The sequence below is a fragment of the Hermetia illucens genome, chromosome 2, assembly GCF_905115235.1.
Source record: "Hermetia illucens chromosome 2, iHerIll2.2.curated.20191125, whole genome shotgun sequence".
Taxonomy (NCBI): domain Eukaryota; kingdom Metazoa; phylum Arthropoda; class Insecta; order Diptera; family Stratiomyidae; genus Hermetia; species Hermetia illucens.
In genome coordinates this window covers 113,740,218-113,759,905 of record NC_051850.1, presented here as the reverse complement: position 1 = coordinate 113,759,905, position 19,688 = coordinate 113,740,218, and the positions used below count along the sequence as shown (strand labels likewise).

Genomic DNA, 19,688 nt, shown 5'->3' with positions numbered 1-19,688 from the left:
GGTCTACGACAAGGGGATGCGCTATCATGCGTCCTCTTTAACCTGGCCCTCGAGAAAGTGATTCGTGATGCCGAGGTGAATGCAAGAGGTACGATCCTCTTCAAGTCCACCCAACTACTGGCCTATGCTGTCGATATCGACATCATGGGAAGAACCACTCGAGACGTACAAATTGCCTTCATCCAGATCGAGCAGGCGGCGCGAGATCTTGGGCTGCACATCAATGAAGGCAAGACAAAATATATGGTGGCAACGTCAGCACCGAAGACGAATCAACCAACAACATCAAACCGCACTGGTCAAACACAAACACGAACAAGAATAAGGATAGGAGAATACAACTTTGAGATCGTTGACAATTTCTCCTATCTAGGGTCGAAAATCACAACCGATAACAACTACGATGATGAAATCCGCGCACGGTTGTTGTCAGCCAACAGAGCCTATTTCAGCTTACAAAGACTGTTCCGCTCGAAACGTCTCACCATAGGGTAAAAGCTCTTACTGTACAAGACTATGATCTTGCCAGTCCTCATGTATTCTTCGGAAACTTGGGTTCTTAGCAAGAAAAATTGCGAACTCTTGGCCGCGTTCGAGAGAAGAATCCTCCGAAGAATTTTTGGCCCCCTACATGAGGATGGACGATTCCGTAGCCTACACAATGACGAAATCTATGAGCGACACCATGACCGTCCGGTTGTGGATCAAATCCGGCTCAATAGGTTACGGTGGGCGAGTCACTTAATCCGTATGGATGAGGATGATCCAGCCCGGAAAGTCTATAAGGGCAATATCTATGGTAGAAAAAGAAGACGAGGCAGACCCTGCCTAAGATGGAGCGATGGCGTAGGTCAGGACGCCAGACAGCTTTTAGGGATATCGATTTGGTGGACCTCGGCGCAAAACCGGGATGTCTGGAGTTCCTTATTAAGGCAGGCCTAGACCGGATACCGATTGTTGCGCCGTTGATGATGGTGATGATCTGAGGAACTGCTCTATGAAACACTTGTTGCAGACTCGGCATATTGATGCGGGTAAGCGGATGGGTGACTACTCATGGTTTCAACCTTCTTCTTCTTCTTTTTTTTCTTCAGCCTTTGTCCCGTTCACTGGACAAAACCGAAGTAGTCATCCTGACTAATAAGAGAATTCCGACCCTGCGTCCCATATCGTTCGGCGAGTCAAAATCAGCGGGAAACTACTTCAGGTTGACTCTTGACTCAAAGATGAGCTTTTCTGTGAAAATCCAAGCAGCAGCAAACGAGGCTCCGGCTGGAGTTTCGGCGTTAAGTAAGCTAATGGCAAACGTCTAGTAGGCGACGTCTCCTGATGAGTTCAACGCAGTCTGTCCTGCTCGAAGGCGCAGATGTATGGGCTGGCGCTCTTAAAAAGGAGGTATATCGTAAACGTCTTGCGCAAGTACAGAGACGGGGAGCTTAAAGGGGGGCGTTTGCATACCGCACTGTCTCTGAACCGGCCGTGATGGTAATCGCGGGAGTTATCCCCGTAGCCCTTCTTGCTAGGGAGCGTCAGGCCATATACAAACGCAAGGGAGATGAGCCAAAGGAGGTGGTTGCTCGTGAAGAACGGCAACACACTCTAGACGAGTGGCAGCTTTCTTCGCAAAATGAAACTAGAGGCAGATGGACTGCGCGGCTCATCGGCAACTTAGGTGCGTGGCTGAACCGGAAGCATGGTGAGACTGACTATTTCCTTACCCAATTTTTAAGTGGGCATGGAGGTTTTCAGCCTTACCTGCACAAGATTGGAAAGGCGCGTTCTCCGGATTGTGTTTTTGGAAATGGAGTTGTGCACGATGCCCACCACACTTTTTTTTCTTATGGAAGGTGGGATGGGGTTCGTCAGCAGCTCTATTTGAACACAGGGGATCTCTCTCCAAACAACATTGTCGAAGAGATGCTGAGGACTGCTGACAGGTGGAACCGTGTTACCCATTACGTTCGGGCCCTTCTCGTTGCTAAGAAGATAGAACTCGACCGGTGGAGGAGCCGGATGGCAGGGGGTTCCTTGAACTGACAGTTCCCTTCCTCCTCTCCGAAGACTCGGCAAGGCGGTAGAGTTCGGGGGCTGGCCCGAAGTAATGCGACAAACGGTTCCAGGCTAGCCCTCTGACGGTGGGGAGGTGTTTAGTTGGTAGTCCGACGACGTACCGAATCGGGAGTCCAACACTGTGTGCGTAACTGCATTCACCTACCCTACCCCCCAAAAAAAAAAACTACCATTGAGTAGATCAAACACCAGTTCTGCTAGGTTGAATACTAGTAGTCCATTCAGAGTATCGAAGAAAGACCGTTGCCAGAGGGCGTTGAGTAGTGGAAGTCCCAGACTTTTATAAAACAATAACAATTCTAAGCACACAAATCAATATCAATTTATTCATTTAGTTAATTCAAATGTACAATAGGCAGAGAGATTCTAAAAAAATATTCTACTTACATACATCACCTCTGTTTCAGCCTGACGTTTGCACCGGTGAACAGATGACATGTTAAGAAATGCAAGATGATCAAGGTAAAATGAATAGAGACTCTGAATCGATTCAATTGTGTGACAGTCACAATAATGATGAACTCCGCCATGTTACTGAAGCATACTCAATAATATTGCAGACTCAGGAATTTTAAATTGAAGGAATGGCGGATGAATGCATATCCTTGAACTGGCAAGAGGAGCGAGAAATGAAGCTAGGCAATGAAGACTGAGCCAAAGTTTCCTGTCGAATGATACGTCAACATCCTTAGAAGAAAGAATTACTGAAAGAGGTTGACCATCCAGGTAATAAACTAACGCGAAATATTTACTAACATTAACAAGCAACGTGCACACTAACGAGAAAGAGGGTCGAACTTTGATTGCAGGCTCTTAAGTTCTACAGGCGAGTACAGAATGGAAAATAGCCTGCATAGAGAAGGCAAGGACAGATAAATAAGGGAAGACAATGAAGAAGAAGGAGATAAATTTACTAAAGACAGAATTCTATGGGAATTTCGATAAAGGAAAAAGTAGCTGAGGCACAGCTCTTGAAGGAGACCCTACTCACCTTACCGCACAAGTAAAATCTCAACCAGGAGAGCAGAGATGATGGAAAGCCATATGAACTGAGCTGGTTGAAGTGCAGGATATGGTCACCGAAGTCAAAAGCTTTGGAGAATTCAGTGCTAATTGTATGCACGTCATTCCTGTCATTGGAGGATTTTCCGGCAAAGTTGTTAAACGTCAATTTGTTAAATAAAAAAATCTTTGAAACTCATGCAGTGAATTGTCCGAAGCAAGATAAAAGATAGTCTTTCAAATATTTCTTCAGAATTTTAAATATAGAACAGAGGAGTGATGTTGGCCGGTTGTTTTCATACAATGAAACATTGCCTTCTTCTGTAGGGAGATGATGCAAGTACCACCCTCCACTTGCTGGGAAGGTACGTTCAGATAAACCTTTGTTGAAAATTAACGAAATGCGAAGAGAATTATGCTGTTTTCACTTTAAAAACAAAGCCCGTTAGGACTGCGACAGCAATCGATGATTAATTCGATAATGACGAGGAAATTTTAACTGAGGCCGGTGTTTCGCACGTAAAACGTCACGAAACTCTGCTGTAACCGGGTATCAACACAGTTTATGACTTTTGGTGGGGACAAAACATACAACTGAGTGCAAATTGAACTTCCCACAGAAGGCGAATAGCTGTTCCAAAAAGAAAGAACAGCCGCCACTGGATGAAAAAATGCTTCCACTAGAGAAGCTAGAGGACAACATTAAAAATAAGCACATGTTATATTGAAGGAAACGCAGTTCAGAGGTAAAATTCGAGCAGTGGTTGTCTCATAGGGGTGAGTGTTTTACAAGGTGATAGGTAGAAATAGAAATATGCCGCTTTGTGACAACCAAGTAGGATACCGTATACGTATACGGCATATATCCGCATTTTAGTCCTGAAGCCTGTGACATTTGGGTAGCATATGGTAATGTAATGGAAACTAAGTGTGGAAATTTTCGAGATACCTCTGATGGCTGAAATCTTTGATAAAAGTACTTGCCGGCCAGTAGACGACAGTTTTAATCTGTCAAGGTCATATGTGTATGTTATTTTAATTGTAATGAAAGTGGAACAGAAATTCAACCTGTGCTCAAATATTGAATGTGTCCTGTCCCCGCCTATCAATGAACAAATGAGGCTCTTATAATATATTATACTTAGAAGGTTACGGTCGAAATCATCCAAAAATGAAGACAAATTCACAGTATAAACAAAATAATCGAACCAACTGTAATTAAGATATGTGTGCACATTCACAAAATAGAATTGAATTTAGACATGCAGGACTTTCGATATATAGTACATGCATATAGCAACTTCTACATAAAACTTTTCCATTCTCTCAAAAGTTCACATTTTCAAAGAAAAAAAGTTTTATGGTTGTAGCTCACAACTTAGCTTAAATTGTTCGTTACTCTTCTCTCGAGAAGAGTTTTTATATGTTTTGGAGGTTAAGGTTATTAAATGAAGAAAGTAAAACTCACTTGGCTTCGTCGCAGTTCAGTGCTTCAGATGAGCATGACAATATAGTAAGAAGTACGTTCAAAAAAGTTCAATGTTTACTATATTTATTTTATATTTTTTCAATACTACATACAAACCATTTTGAAGCAAGTAAGTAACGTCTTGTTCTGGTAAGCGCAGTTTGAATATTATTCAAGTTGTAGTTGCGCCTATGTAAATGTCTTCACAAAAAGTAGTCTTAAAAATTGGACATCAAATTACCCATTTGATGATTAAATTATCACCGTATGGCCCAATTTTGATTTCGGTTTTATGTAGTGTTTGAAAATTTGATGCGTGATATTAAAACAGATGGTGCCTGCGAGTTTTGAATCAGATTGATAATTTCGTTACTCATTGTTTTTAAATATTTCATTATTAATTCATCAGTCTTGCCTTAACTATCTGATAAGGCTGGTACTTATTCGCTACTTTACTGTCTCTGCTTATTGTGTTCTTTTGCCAATTTTAATCATTGAATGTTGAATATAGCAAAATAGTCACGTGTAGTCTTTTGCTTCGCTTCACGGTAAAATGCCTTCTTTAATGGGTTAATCTTGTAAGCGAGTAGAAGGAGATCAGTAATCTTAATAGCGAAATTAACTCTTGGTTATAACGGAGCTGAATGTAAAGAATGTTGGAGAAGATGTAGGAAAAGAAACTAGACTTCTTGCTAAATTATAAAGTAGAATATGAGTGGGACCAAATAATTTATCTTTAAGTTTAGAAGATATTTTTCTTTATTGACCAAGAATTTTATAAAATAAACACAAATACAGTATTTTATCGGTCAACTATCCCCTTCCTCAGGGTTCTATTGTTTTATTTTCATTTTTATTTTTGGTGTATAAGGGTATTCCTGTAGATATTATATCCTCATTATAAAATTAAGCTATTTATTCAGTTAGTTTTGCCCTAAAAGTTGAACCAAGAGGGGAAAGTTTTTGCCCATGCCTGTGTTTAGCCTTTCTTTGGGGAGCTTTCTTGCGTTGTTTATTTCTTCCAATACTTGGCAATGGCAAACAATGCCCTCGTTCCATTAAGTGTTACCATTGGGTCTTCCCTGCAAATCATGTTTTCTCAAGGGTGTCTAGGATGTAGTTCATTTTCTTTTTCTCCTCTCCTCCGTCTCGGGAATGCGCCAGCCTCCGCGAGTTCATCCTCCAGATTCCCTGCAGATATCTAGCATAGTGACGGTGAGAGAGAGTTGCCCATTGCATTTCTGAATGTGAAATAAGGCTTACTCCTGCATGTTTTCTATACAATTTGACTTTGTTCCTCCAATCAGCTGAGTTTTTGTGTCTCGTGACCCAGAAGCAAATATGGGCCTGTCTACATCGGCACGCTTCGGAATAGCAATTTTACTTCCAAATATACCAGTATTTCGTCATTTTGTATCCTCCCGGCATGGTTCAGTCAGGCGATAACTTCTCTACTGTTGCCTAATGCCCATTTTCCTATCTTTAGCCATAATCTTTTTGCTTCGCTGAATTCCTCGTTGCCTCTTTATATATTTTGGGGAAGATATTTGATTCTAGACAGAGAAGCGTTGGGCATTCTCAGTTCGGAGGCTTTCTTAATTATGGGTTTGTATTCTGCGAGAGAGGTAGTTGGTTGATATTTTTCCTGGGGGCCATCGATTTGTGAAGGCTAGTAGTCGCCAAGTGAATGCAGCCCTTTTCGTCTTGTGGTGTACATTTAAAGGGGGAAACAACATTAGGAGTTTTTGAGAATCCACTCTTTTTCTATAACATAGACCACTGACCGAGCTATTATCGGGTACTGGCTTAGGCTCAATTGCTCAGGGCATGACCACTTTATGTGCTTAAATAAAGTTTCCAAAATATGCTAAACTACTATTATTAACTTTATATATGCAGATATCGGAGCGGGATGTATTTTCAAGTCTAGATTTCATATAGGTTCATCACTGTGAGTTTTTCCAGATTTTTCCGTTGGGTAGCTTCTGAGAACGAGACCTGTGTTAATCAGTCAGTATCAGAAATCGAAAAGTACTGATCGAACCCCTTCATTTGATACCCAACATGGCCATATTCTGTGATAACACATTCACACCCCCTTTCAATTGTTAGGGGACTCAACACAAAATGGTCCCACCCACTGCATGTAAAAGGACACACAAACACCAAATTTCATAACAATCAGTTCAACCGTTTCCGAATAAATCGGGTATGAAAGACGAACAGACCGACAGAGGAACAGACGGGTAGAAGGACAGACAGACAGACGGACAAACGGATAGACAGGCATGGGCATGGGGAAAATTGAAAATTTTCCTTTCAATAGCTGCCAGGTTATTGATTTTGACTATTTCTCGCCGAGTTCAGGTTCATATTTTCAGAAAATAAGTTAATAATGTATAATCAAAAGTTTTTGGCTTCAGAGAAAAAATGGAGTCGCTACACCTCACGCAGCTGGATTTTCGCAAGTTCCACCACCTCTTCACTGATATTACATTATTCGAGTACAGAAATTACCAAAGAGTCATTTGCGTTTCAGCTGAACGACACTAGAACAGCATCAAGATTAAGCACATTCTGATTGGCAGTGGATTAGTTGGTGAAAGGGTAGTATAGGTCCCGGGGCGAAACGTGGATTGGTACCCACGATGGAGCATAAAACCTGGGAAATGCCTGCTGAACCAACACCAACAGCTCTACTACCAAACCCTATCTCCACCTCCACGTGGTGACCGCTGGGAGCTCTTTCTTGACGAAAAGCTGCAGACGGAGAAGGATGAAGGCGAGTCTCCCGCGCCTAAAAACGGGACAAACTGTACCAACTGGTCCTCCAGGTTGGGGGTTGGGTAGGGCTGACAACCCTACACGGAAAACAACCTGCTACGAAGCCACAACAGGAGCCTCGGATAGGACGGATTTTAAAACGACGGACCCGGCAACGACAAAGGAACAACGATTTGCGCATTTTCTCATGGAACGTGCGCTCCCTGTACAGAGATGAAGCTGATAAGCAGCTAGCCGATACCCTGTCCCAATATAGGGCTGATGTAACAGCGTTATAAGAGATGCGATGGACAGGGACCGGTTTCCTGGAGAAGAGCCACTACACCATATATTATAGCGGTCATCCAGTAAACCATGTGCTCGGAGTAGGTTTCTTAGTCAGCCAAAAAATGAAACCTGCTGTTATCGGCTTTGAAAGCATAAGCGAACGGCTATGCTCTCTGCGCTTGCGAGGCAAGTTTAGAAATATAAGCCTCATAAACGTCCACGCCCCTACAGAGGAGACTGCAGAGTCGGAGAAGGATACCTTCTACGAGGTAGTAGAACGAACCCTCGAAGCCTGTCCCAGATATGATATCAAAATCATACTTGGGGATTTTAACAGCCAAGTAGGGAAGGAGCCAGTATTCAGGCGATACGTTGGCTCCCATAGCTTACACGAAAAAACAAATGATAACGGACTGCGGACTATTCAATTAGCAGGGTCACACGAAATGGTTGTTCGAAGTACCTGGTTTGCGCGGAAAACGGTCCACAAACACACGTGGGCCTCTCCAGACGGGAACACTTTCAACCAAATTGACCACGTGGTGATCGAACGCCGCCACCTCTCAGCCTTGATGAATGTCAGAACATATAGGGGGGCCAATATAGACTCGGATCACTATCTCGTTGGCATGGTGCTCCGAGCTCGAATAACAATACCACCTAGAATCCCCTCTGACAATCAGGTGAGAGTGAACACTGAAGCCATCCTCAACACAACCCTCCGCGACACCTATAAGAGGGAAATGGATGCCGCAATAACCGCAGTCAACAGAGGACCTGGAGATGAAGCATCAACTAATGATCTTCACAACCACCTGAAGAACGTTATCATGGATACGGCCACAAATATACTTGGCCCCAGCCGAAAAAGGAGTCGGAACGGCTGGTTTGACGATGAATGTAAGCTAGCAACGGAACGGAAGAATGCCGCATACCGAGTAATGTTGCATTCTCAAAGAACGCGGGCACGCGCAGAGACTTATCACGAACTCCGTCGAGCGGAGAAGCGACTTCACAGACGGAAAAAGGAAGCCTGGGAGAACCAACAAGTCTGTGAACTAGAAAAGTACAGGGAGCAACCGCACCAGGCGCGGAAGTTTTACCAGCAAGTCAGCAGGATGAAGCCTTATACACCTCGATGCTCATCCTGCCGAGACAAAGAGGGAAATCTGATTTCCGACAGAATGGGCATATTAGAGCGATGGGTTGAGTACTTTGATGAGCTGCTGAACAACCAGAACATCGGCGAGTTGGTGGTCCCGCCAACTGAAGACGACGGACAAATACTGCCACCACCAAGTTTAGGAGAAACAGTCCGTGCAATTCATCGGCTAAAAAACCATAAGTCGCCAGGAGCCGATAGAATTACAGCCGAATTGGTTAAATATGGAGGCGACCAGTTACACCAAGTGGTTCATCAACTTGTGCTCAAGGTATGGGACAGCGAATCAATGCCTGACGATTGGCAACGAGGCATAATCTGTCTCATACATAAAAAGGGAGATATCACACAGTGCAGCAATTATAGAGGTATCACGTTGCTGAGTACCATCTATAAGATATTCTCTACTATCTTGCTAGGCCGGATAGCCCCATACGCCCAGAACATCATTGGCCCATACCAAAGAGGCTTCACTCCAGGCAAATCAGCAACAGATCAGATTTTCTCTCTGCGGCAGGCGATGGAAAAACTGTTGGAATATGGACATCAGTTGCACCATCTGTTCATCGACTTTAAAGCCGCCTATGATAGCATAGCCAGGGTAAAACTGTACACGGCCATGAGAGAATTCGGTATCCCGACGAAATTAATAAGACTGACTAGGCTGACCCTGACCAATGTGCGAGGCCAGATAAAAGCAGTAGGATCACTCTCAAGACCATTCGACATCAACAACGGTCTACGACAAGGGGATGCGCTATCATGCGTCCTCTTTAACCTGACCCTCGAGAAGGTGATCCGTGATGCTGAGGTGAATGCAAGAGGTGCGATCCTCTTCAAGTCAACCCAACTACTGGCCTATGCTGACGATATCGACATCATGGGAAGAACCACCCGAGACGTACAAACTGCCTTCATCCAGATCGAGCAGGCGGCGCGAGATCTTGGGCTGCACATCAATGAAGGCAAGACAAAATATATGGTGACAACGTCAGCACCGAAGACGAATCAACCAACAACATCAAACCGCACTGGTCAAACACAAACACGAACAAGAATAAGGATAGGGGAATACAACTTTGAGACCGTTGACAATTTCTCCTATCTAGGGTCGAAAATCTCAACCGATAACAACTACGATGATGAAATCCGCGCACGGTTGTGGTCAGCCAACAGAGCCTATTTCAGCTTACAAAGACTGTTCCGCTCGAAACGTCTCACTGTACTCTTACTGTACAAGACTATGCTTTTGCCAGTCCTCATGTATTCCTCGGAAACTTGGGTTCTTAGCAAGAAAAATTGCGAACTCTTGGCCGCGTTCGAGAGAAGAATCCTCCGAAGAATTTTTGGCCCCCTACATGAGGATGGACGATTCCGTAGCCTACACAATGACGAAATCTATGAGCGATACCATGACCGTCCGGTTGTGGATAAAATCCGGCTCAATAGGTTACGGTGGGCGGGTCACTTAATCTCTATAGAGGAGACTGCAGGAGGCTACCTTCTTTGAGGCAATTGAGTTGATCATCGACGCCTGTCCCAGGAATGATACCATACTTGAAGATTTTAACTGTCAAGTGGGGACGAAGCCCGTATTCAGTCGACACGTTGGTTCTCGTAGCTTACATAAGGACACCAATGATAGCGGATTGCGGAATGTTTAGTTAGTAGTATCACACGAAATGGTTTTTGGAGGTACCTGGGGCCACTTTCAATCAAATTGACCTCCATCTGATTGAACGCCGCCAGTCTTGATGAATATCAGAATATATACAGGGTTCACTATATATCTGGATCACTATCTCGTTGGTATAGTGCTCCGAGCTTGAATTACAACACCACCTGAAATCCCTTCTGACAACCAGGTGAGAATAAATACTAAAGCTATCCACAACAAAGACCTTCGTAACACCTATAAGGGGGAAAACGATGGCGCAATAAACGCGGTCTATAGATGCCCTGGAAATTAAGCATCAACAAATAATCTTCAAAGCCACCTGGAGAATGTTATCATAAATACAGCCAAAAACATACTTGATCCCAGCCACAAGAAAGTGAAGTGAAGAAATCGATAAGATTCACTAGGCTGAACTTGACCAACGTGCAAGGCCAGCTAAAAGCAGCAGGATCACTCTCGAAACCACTTAACATCAACAACGGTCTAAGGCAAGGAGGGCTGCAAGAACAACCTGGGATGTACAGTCCATCTTTATCCAGATCGAACAGGAGGAGCGAGATTTTGGCTGCACATTAATGAAGGCAAGACAAAGTATTAAGTGGCAACGTCAGTGCGTCACAAGATCTGGCTAATTGCGGAATCGTGGAAGCGGATCGATGTACAGAAGGGATTCTAGGATCTATTGAGCACTGCGTGCGAAATACGGGGAAATTCATCATTGTGTGCGCCATGACAAAAAAGAATTTATTTGGCGCTGGTCAGGGAGGCAGGAACTGTTGCAAACCGCAATGATTTTAGAGGTGTACACTGCATCACAAAAGAGCTTCCATGTGATCGAAAACCCTTTGATGATACTATGAAGGACATAAACGGCCGACTCCTCATTCACGATGAACAGTTGGAAGAATTCAAAACAGTTTTCAACGGTGGCACATTCGGTAAAGTTCCGCCTGTTGTGGATGGAATGGCTAGTAACTGTGACACGCGGATAACGATTGCTCCTCCAGAAAGAACAAAAATCATCCCAGCCATCAAAGCAGTCAAAAAACGGAGTTAAGCTTCTGAATTTGTTCTACCTATGTAGCTATTTATGGCTGCTTCTGCAGTTTTTGTAGAACTGTTACTTCAATTTATATGGGAATCAGAAACCTTTCCTAGAGAGTGGGAGAAGAGGATGGTCGTTAATATTCCGAAGAAAGGCACCTGTTTTAAGTATGGCTATTGGGGAGGCCATTGCCACCGCAAAGAAAATAACTAAAATAATCCTGGAACACATCAATGTTTCATTGACAGAGGGCAGGGCAGTTTCCCCTCTGGATCCTAGTGCAATGACCACATCTACACATTACGCACTATTTGGAACGTTGCTCAGAATTCAGTCGTTCGTTTCACATCCGCTTCATGGACTCCGAGAAAGCTTTGGACATCATGAACAGGAAGTGTATACGGAATGGTCGTCGCTGGAGGGGCATTCCGGGAAAACTAATAGCTATTAACAGAGTAATATATGATGGCTCTAAATATCACGTGTTTTATCGAAAAGAAACCTCGGAAGAATTTAATCTCCAAAGCGGAATCCGTCATCTCTTCTTGTTATCGGTGAAGGAATTCAAGGAACTATGACATCTTTCTTGAAAGACCCCAACTATACGGATGACATCTGTTTGCTCTCTCATGAAATCATGATCCACGGCTAAATGGTTCTGGATTCGGGAAGGGAGGCAAATAAAGTTAAACTGAAGATAAATACCAACAAAAAGGTTCCCAGTTTGACAGATCTCCGCACTTTTCCTATTAGTATTAATGGACAGAGCATTGAAGCCTTCGATCAATTCGTATATCTAGGAAGCGTGATTTCTGCGGACGGTGGGTGTTGCTTGACGCATTAAGCGGGTTTTCCTATGTGATGATTTACAGGTTTTTAATTTTAAACAAAGTGTGTAGAGATATTCTCCGGAAAAATTTGAAGTCAAAATTCAAAATATTCCGCATCATCGCGGTACGCTTGTCTGATACTATATCGCACAAAAAGCTTGGTCGTCGCCGTAGCCAATTATCAGAAGGCAGAAGTGGCGATAGGTAGGTCACTAGATCACGCATTAAGAAAGGCAGGGAATTCTAGTGCGGGAGGGTAAAGGTTTCAAATTCAGTAAAGTGCATAATAAAGCTCCATTTAACTGGAAGTCGCAGATTTAACAGAAATTAGAAGCTACTTCAGAAACTGAGGATCACATTTTATTTTCTTTGTATTGGGTTATGTGGAAATATTTTCTGTCTTATATCATCATTGTCACAGTTAAAAGTTTTTCTAGTTACTTTACTTCCCTTTATTGCACATTTTTGCTCATTGTCAGCATGATTTTCAAAATTATTAGCGTAAAATATGCAGTATATTCATGTGTTACAGCAGTTATAACAACGGGTTTACCACCTTCGTGAAATTCCAACGATACATTTTCCATAAAAAATGCAACCATCTTTAAATCTTCATTGCCACTAGGATTTTCTCATGACAATTTTCTGAAGTAGATTCACTCGTTTAAGAGTTAACACACATCAATTTCCATGCTCTGGTAAAGTACCAAATGATTCATTCATTCATTTTTCCCGACTACAATTTTGTGCTTTTACACTTGCTCAAGTATTCGACCAATCAAAAAAGTTTAAACGAGAATGATTGCATGTAGGTGTTGGGAACTAGTTTCAGCGTGAGATTTTCCGCGGCAGACATTTATTCGTTCGTTTCTTTTCCACCACAAATGGAAATTTATTGCGGCTCAATATGGAGCAGATATAAAAAGAAATGAATCTTGCAATTGCGTAGGAAAATTCTACCACAAGGTCGAAACCTGTGCTCCTCTAGATTTATTTGAAAGGAATATGATAAAAAAAGTCGCAGTCATATGACATGCAGATCGAAACGGCGGAGTTTTCAATGAAAGTTGAACTTTCTTCGCACGCCTGAGGTCAAGTTCGACTCGTTTTGGTTGGAAAAGTTAGAGGAAAATTGATTTTATTAGTGCCTCGGCAGGTAGTGAAATATAGCACTTTATAGTTTGTAGCTATCGCTGCATTGACACAGATCTTTAGATCCTACTAAAAGATATCATTTCGTTATCCAAAACACGTTACGATTGTTTGGTTTTCTTTCCATTAATTGCTAAAATTATCCTACATACATATGTACACAATTTCCTACGAGCGGTGTAGCAATTCAGCGACTATTTGCTCTCTCGTCGCAGCTACACGCAGGCTGGTTTGAACCATATACAAATGAAAATATAGAACTGATCGCATGGTGTTTCTCATATTATATTCATTCCTACTATTTTCCGGGCACTTGAAAAATTTCTCTCTCGAAAACAAAAGTACGCGAATAGTTGTTTGTGTTGAGTTTCTTCTAAAATACTTAAGATAATTCTAGCATATGGCTAACAACGTAGTTTCAAGTGATAGCATATTTGAGGTTAATCTTTTTGGTATCAGCAAAAAATGCAAACTACCTTAAAATGCTGGCCAACTCAAGTTTAGAGTTTTCTGGCAATATGCTAACAAACTCGAAAGTCACCTTCGGCTACTTGAAATCGTGTTAGTAAGCTCTAGTTTAGCAAAATTTCTTCCAATCTTTCTAAATGAATTTAGGCCCCATATTTTTATGTCAATTTAAGTAATAGATAAATTGAAATATATTGTCAAATATTCACCTTTAAATTGGTTCCATTTGGTCTGGTAGGAATTATCTAACAAATCCAGCACGCGTCCAGATTGTTCTCGAAAACATTCCCATGGCTGTCTCTGCATTGGACATAAAATCATTTTCACATATGGCGGGAAGTCTGAAAGCAAAAGATATTTTCATTAGTTTTGGGTACGATCCAACTTATCAGAAACATACTATTTAATACATATCTGTAGTATTTTGCACAAAAGGTGAAGGTAATTAACAAATTAGTGGTAGGTTTTTTTGTTTGATTAATTCTGACACATTCAGTGATTTCGGGAAAAAAAGAAGTAGTTTGTGTAGGTATCTTTTGAGGTTTGGAGGAGGAGGTAGTCAATGCTTTCATCAATGACAGAACAATTTTCAGCCGCCAACTTCAAGGTGAGGTGAAAGGCATGCGATCACCTGGATAACCCTGCAACAGGTGAGTCGATTCGATGGATAATACAAACCGTAGGCTTCTCGACTTCGTCAATTGGAGCATGTGGTCCTCCGACTTAGCCAAACAAGCGGCACCAACAAGAGGCCCTTTAAGTAACTTACCCTACTCTGCAGCGTATGCCAACCCTAGTAGTAAGTAGGAGTCTCACGTATTCATATGACAAACAAGCTAGAAACCTGAAGCTCAACGCTTTAGATATTAAGGGGTCTTGTAAATTTATTATGTAGTTGTTTTTGCACGGCTAGTGGATCTACAGTAACTATTTTAATAATAGTCCGTTCGTGGGTACCAGTGAGCAGGGGTAAAACTGATGATAGTGATGAACTGTATGAATGCGAAAAACTCCTAAGATGACGCCTGTGGGAAGGGCAAAGAATAAAATTCCAGGTGTCTTAGATCTTCTGAGCCAGCCCCTAACATTTATGAGAATAAGCATCTCAGCCACCCTGCAATGGAAAATCTCTTTAAGATCCGTGAAGGCTTGGCTGGCTCTCGCTAGAGCTCGGCATCTGACTTTAACTAGAATTATATATTCATAGAGAAAATGTTTAAGCTTTTTATTCTTCTCTAAACAAATTCTAAAATACGAATTGTAGGGTAGAGTCAAACAGCTGACCCTCCTATAGGCCAGCGCTCTGTGTAAACCGTGATTAGCGTGTATGCATTTACATGCGTCTGGCCCAAAAGCTCTCACAATCGGGTTTTGTTATATCATTTGACACAGGTGGTGAGCATTCCCCTTCTTAAGTCATGGTATGAAGTAGTGCCATTCCACTCTTGGCAACTGCCACCCATAGCAGAGTCCCGCCTGGCTACTACGTCAGCCTACTGATTCCTCGCTATGTCCCTATGATTACCAACTCACAGGTGAGTAGTTTAGAACCTGCCGTCAAGTCTGTTCAGGGTATACAAGCGTTGCCCTACCAGCCTGGAGATTGTCGACACTAACTTTCAGTATCGCCTATACCTCCACGCCAACACTGTGCAAATAAAATCAGACACCGACTCTACGACCATATTTGATCCGTCGATGAAAAATATTGTACCATAACCTCGCAGCATATCGTCGGTTTCCATTCCACCCTGGTTCAAACTACTATTACGTACTACATCTACTATGTTGCTGTGACCGTAAGCCTTTGCTGCCCGACGTCCAAACTCACGTAGTCTGATAACACAGTGAGTTATAGCGTATTTGAAGTGTACATCCAGAGAGAGCACCAGAAGCGTCTGCGTAGAAAGCTATGCAGGGCTTCTTAGACCTCAGTTCTTCGTTCAGTTTTCAATTAAGCTTAGGATTTAGTATCAAACCCTGAAACGTGACACGGAAGGGAAGTACGAATATTTGTTCATTTAGCTGTGGGTGGTGGTGAATAGCATCAGTTCCGTTTTGGTTGGATTTATGTCCAGACCGGATCTTGCAGCCCACAGGCCCACCATTCCCAAAGTGTTTTCTATGATTTCACTCATAACAGAGGAAAAGATCCACTTGCCCCAATATCACCAAATCGTCGGTATACGCCGTCACCTTCATTTCATGCATCACTGTCAACCAGAACACCAGGGAAATGGCGCCACCCTGGGACATCCCTCTACTCACAGTTATGGTCAAGTGACTACCTTCCAGACCAGGCTAGATTATCCTGGTTCCTGCGATATATGCTATCCAATGCACCCCTCCAATCTTACTCCGGTTAAGAGGCTGGTAGTGACGTTTTTGAATGCTCCCTCTATATTCAAGCCATATTACTTATATTGAAGCTGACGCCCCAGCTATGATTATTGCCTTGTTTTCAGGAAATTGCCTTTAAGATAGGTGTGCTAAAATTTGGAAAAGGGCACCCTCTCCATGATTGTCTAGGAACGGAAAAGAGGTGTGGCTGACTGATCGAAAGTCCTTCGCGAACTCATGATGGGCCAACCCACTTTCGGTATGGAAACTGCACGCATGCGCCTTTTGAAGCGTAATACGTATTCGAATGAAGTGCAGATCCCGAAAATCTCTAAAACACCCCGCACAACCCCTCTTTGGTGTTTTTAAACCATGACTCACACTGTGCCATTTGAGACCAAAACTGTACATGCAAAGAAGCTGCTTATACCGCATTTGACTTTATCCTCGGTAATTACCAAGTTGGTAATTTCACAAGATTAGAGCTACTCACTATCCAAACAAGGTTCTTACTCAAGTCGCCCTAGATAGTGGGAAAGTGCATATGTACAAGCAGTTTCAGGGTCTCATCAGAAGATTCCTTCCAGGACCCTTTCGACTTTTTAAGAAAGGATGGGCTTTGGTCAGAATCTAATTGGGGCTTCCAAACGTATTGAATATTGTTGCTTATGGTAAAAATGTCTATTTCCAGGAAGTATTTGAGGGGATTATCATATCTTTTAAAAAAATTTATCCACCTATTTTCTGCGAATAAACAAGATATAATCTCTTTCTAATTCTACTACTTTCCCATTTTGCGACTGATCTTTAAAGAGAAACTTCTTCCTTAGGCCGAAAGTAGAGCCGCTGCATTGACTGCATATATAATTCCACTCTTTGCATCAATCATTATCATCATCGTATCGAATAGGTGTCACCGCTTCATTGAAAAGAGGCAAACAGATGTTCCGAACGTTAATGAGTGAAGTTTGTGTATCATTTGGAAACGGCAAAACAGTATTAACGACTTTAGGAAAACCGTGCTATCGAAAACAAAATAGCCCAGAATTCTGACTAAAACGAGCTCAGTGATAAGTGAAAATTGAATAACGGCAAGTCTGCTTTCAAGCCAGGAGGCGCAGCCAACGTAAGAAATCTGAGTGCGGAGAGTTACACGAGCAATATCAAATCGTAAGGAAACAACGACTTCGAGAACAGCTATATACTTCCAGAGATTATGCAGGCAAGAGGACCCCCACATAAGGGGATGCATTCAGTCAACGGTAAGTGGGATACTATTTACACTCTTTTCCCATGTAAGAGCGAGACAAACCTTCCCATCACACAGTGAAATCTGAATGAAGTTTCTAATATAACCACGGAAGAAATCCTTGAGACCACGAAAAAAATTACAGAAAATAAAGCCCCAAGCCTAGACAGCATCCCGAATAAAGGTCTGCTAATGAGCGTCATAAACTACCAAACGGGCTTACTTAAACATACCATAGGTAACGTGCTTGAAAAAGGGTGTTTCCCTGCAAAGAGAAAATAACAATAGCTAGTGCTGATTTCAAAACGATATGAGCGCCTGGACGATCATCCTTCCTACAAGCCTGTATTTCTATCAAATGGCATCGGTGAACGATTTGAAGGGGTCATCCACACTAAGCTTATATCGATGGAGTATTTGGAAAGGAGAAATTGAATGCTATCAGTACGGTAAAGAGGCAGCAATAAAGAACAGTTTATCTTTCAGATACCCTCGCTGTAAAGCAAAGCGAAAAATTGAAGTTTTCTTCAGATTAGACACTTTCGAACATCTTTCACAGTTCTCAAATTTCATGTCAATCGGTATAGCCGTCTCTGAGAAAAGTGCGTGTGACGAGACATTGCACCCATTTTTAATAAAGTTTGGTTTGTAATACAAAAAGGAAGCACAGATGACTATCACTGTCACCCGAAAATATCATGGACCACATGTTAACTTCTAAAACAATTTGAAGTTCGGTGGAAAATTTAGCGAAGGCAGACCAAATAAATATTATTAATATTATTTATGGTTAAGGGTTCTCCACTTAAATTCGAAAAAGTTCAGTAATATATTACAATTCACTTCATTTGAACAAGTATCAATATGGACAGTATTTTGAGGGTTAAGTATTATATAGAGGCCACTTTGGAATTATTATGGGTCTCTCGGTTAAGTGGTTTTTGATATGTTCACTGATTTATAACTGAAATTTCTCACCTCTTCCATTTTCCCTTTTTACAACAAATTTTCAAACTTTTGGCTAGATCCTAAAGTACTGGTCACTTTTTACTTCATATCACACATAACTCCATCCGGTGAAAAAAAAGTACGCCCCCGTCGTTTTGTATATACGGGAAACGTTTAAATTCAATGCAGCTTGATGCAATCAGTTGCCCGCATAAGAGTTCGCATCCCCACCCAATTTCATATCAGTAGATATAACCATTTCCGAATAAATTACGTTTCACCGATAGATCGAGAAACAATTTTTTCAAAAGACACGAGATACACGAAAAGGGAGGAAGCAAAGAAGAGGAAATTACGATTCTCGTTTTCAAGATTGACATATGTATTTCAAAAAATCTAATAATATTAGATGAGGACTGGACGCGAAAATAGAGACAAAAGTTGTGGCTAACGCCTGAATGAATTTACATTTTAGCAAGAATGTAGTCATAAAATCAACAAGCTTTGCACATTGGCGCATCCTTCAAAGGACTTACTCATGACCAGATAGAAATAGTTGTAGCAGAACATAGTCTTCGACAAGAGATGGTAAAGGGATAGTAAAGCAGATATTTATTTATGCACGGTCTTGCACGGCCATTCAAATACATTAAAGAAGTTCTGCTAAATCTCGAAATATAATATAATAATTCAAATTCAGTAGGTGCACGAGTTTCATAAGTATAGTAATTGTATAAGTTCATGTAGTATGCCAGTTCGCGATGTAGTAGACTGAATAAATAGTGTTGATATTTCCTAATCCCAAGATATTGAGAAAACCGATCACTATACCGGAAGTTAGAAACAAGTCTGGAAACCGGAAGCTGGACGCTTCAGATGTGAAAGGTTATGCGAATTTATTATATAAAGACATTTGAGTGCGCAGTCGCTTCATTAGCACATATATATGCATATATTATGTGGGAGTGTCCACATTTGGGTGATATTGACATTGATAGTCTTGAATTTGCAAAGAAACGACAAATTTGACCTATTATATCTTTGTTAGGAATAGTGGGATTTATACCAAACTTGGTAAGATCATACTCTATAGTGTAGTAAGATGGCCCTAAGGGGGGTTTGCAGCTAGATTCTAAAAATTATAGTAATATACTATTATTAACTTTATTTGAAAGGATATCGGTATAGAGGGTATTTCGGAGCCTAGGTACCATAAAGTGGCAGT

At 41.8% G+C, this 19,688-nt stretch overlaps 1 protein-coding gene across 3 annotated transcripts in view; it reads right to left on the bottom strand.

Moving 5' to 3' along the window:
- LOC119650373 overlaps nucleotides 1–19,688 on the bottom strand; it is a 76,115-nt gene that overhangs the window by 34,091 nt on the left and 22,336 nt on the right. For all 3 annotated transcript variants that reach the window (XM_038053105.1, XM_038053108.1, XM_038053106.1), the window contains exon 2: nucleotides 14,136–14,267. In XM_038053105.1, the coding sequence (XP_037909033.1) occupies nucleotides 14,136–14,267 (132 nt within the window). The remainder of the gene's footprint in view (nucleotides 1–14,135; nucleotides 14,268–19,688) is intronic.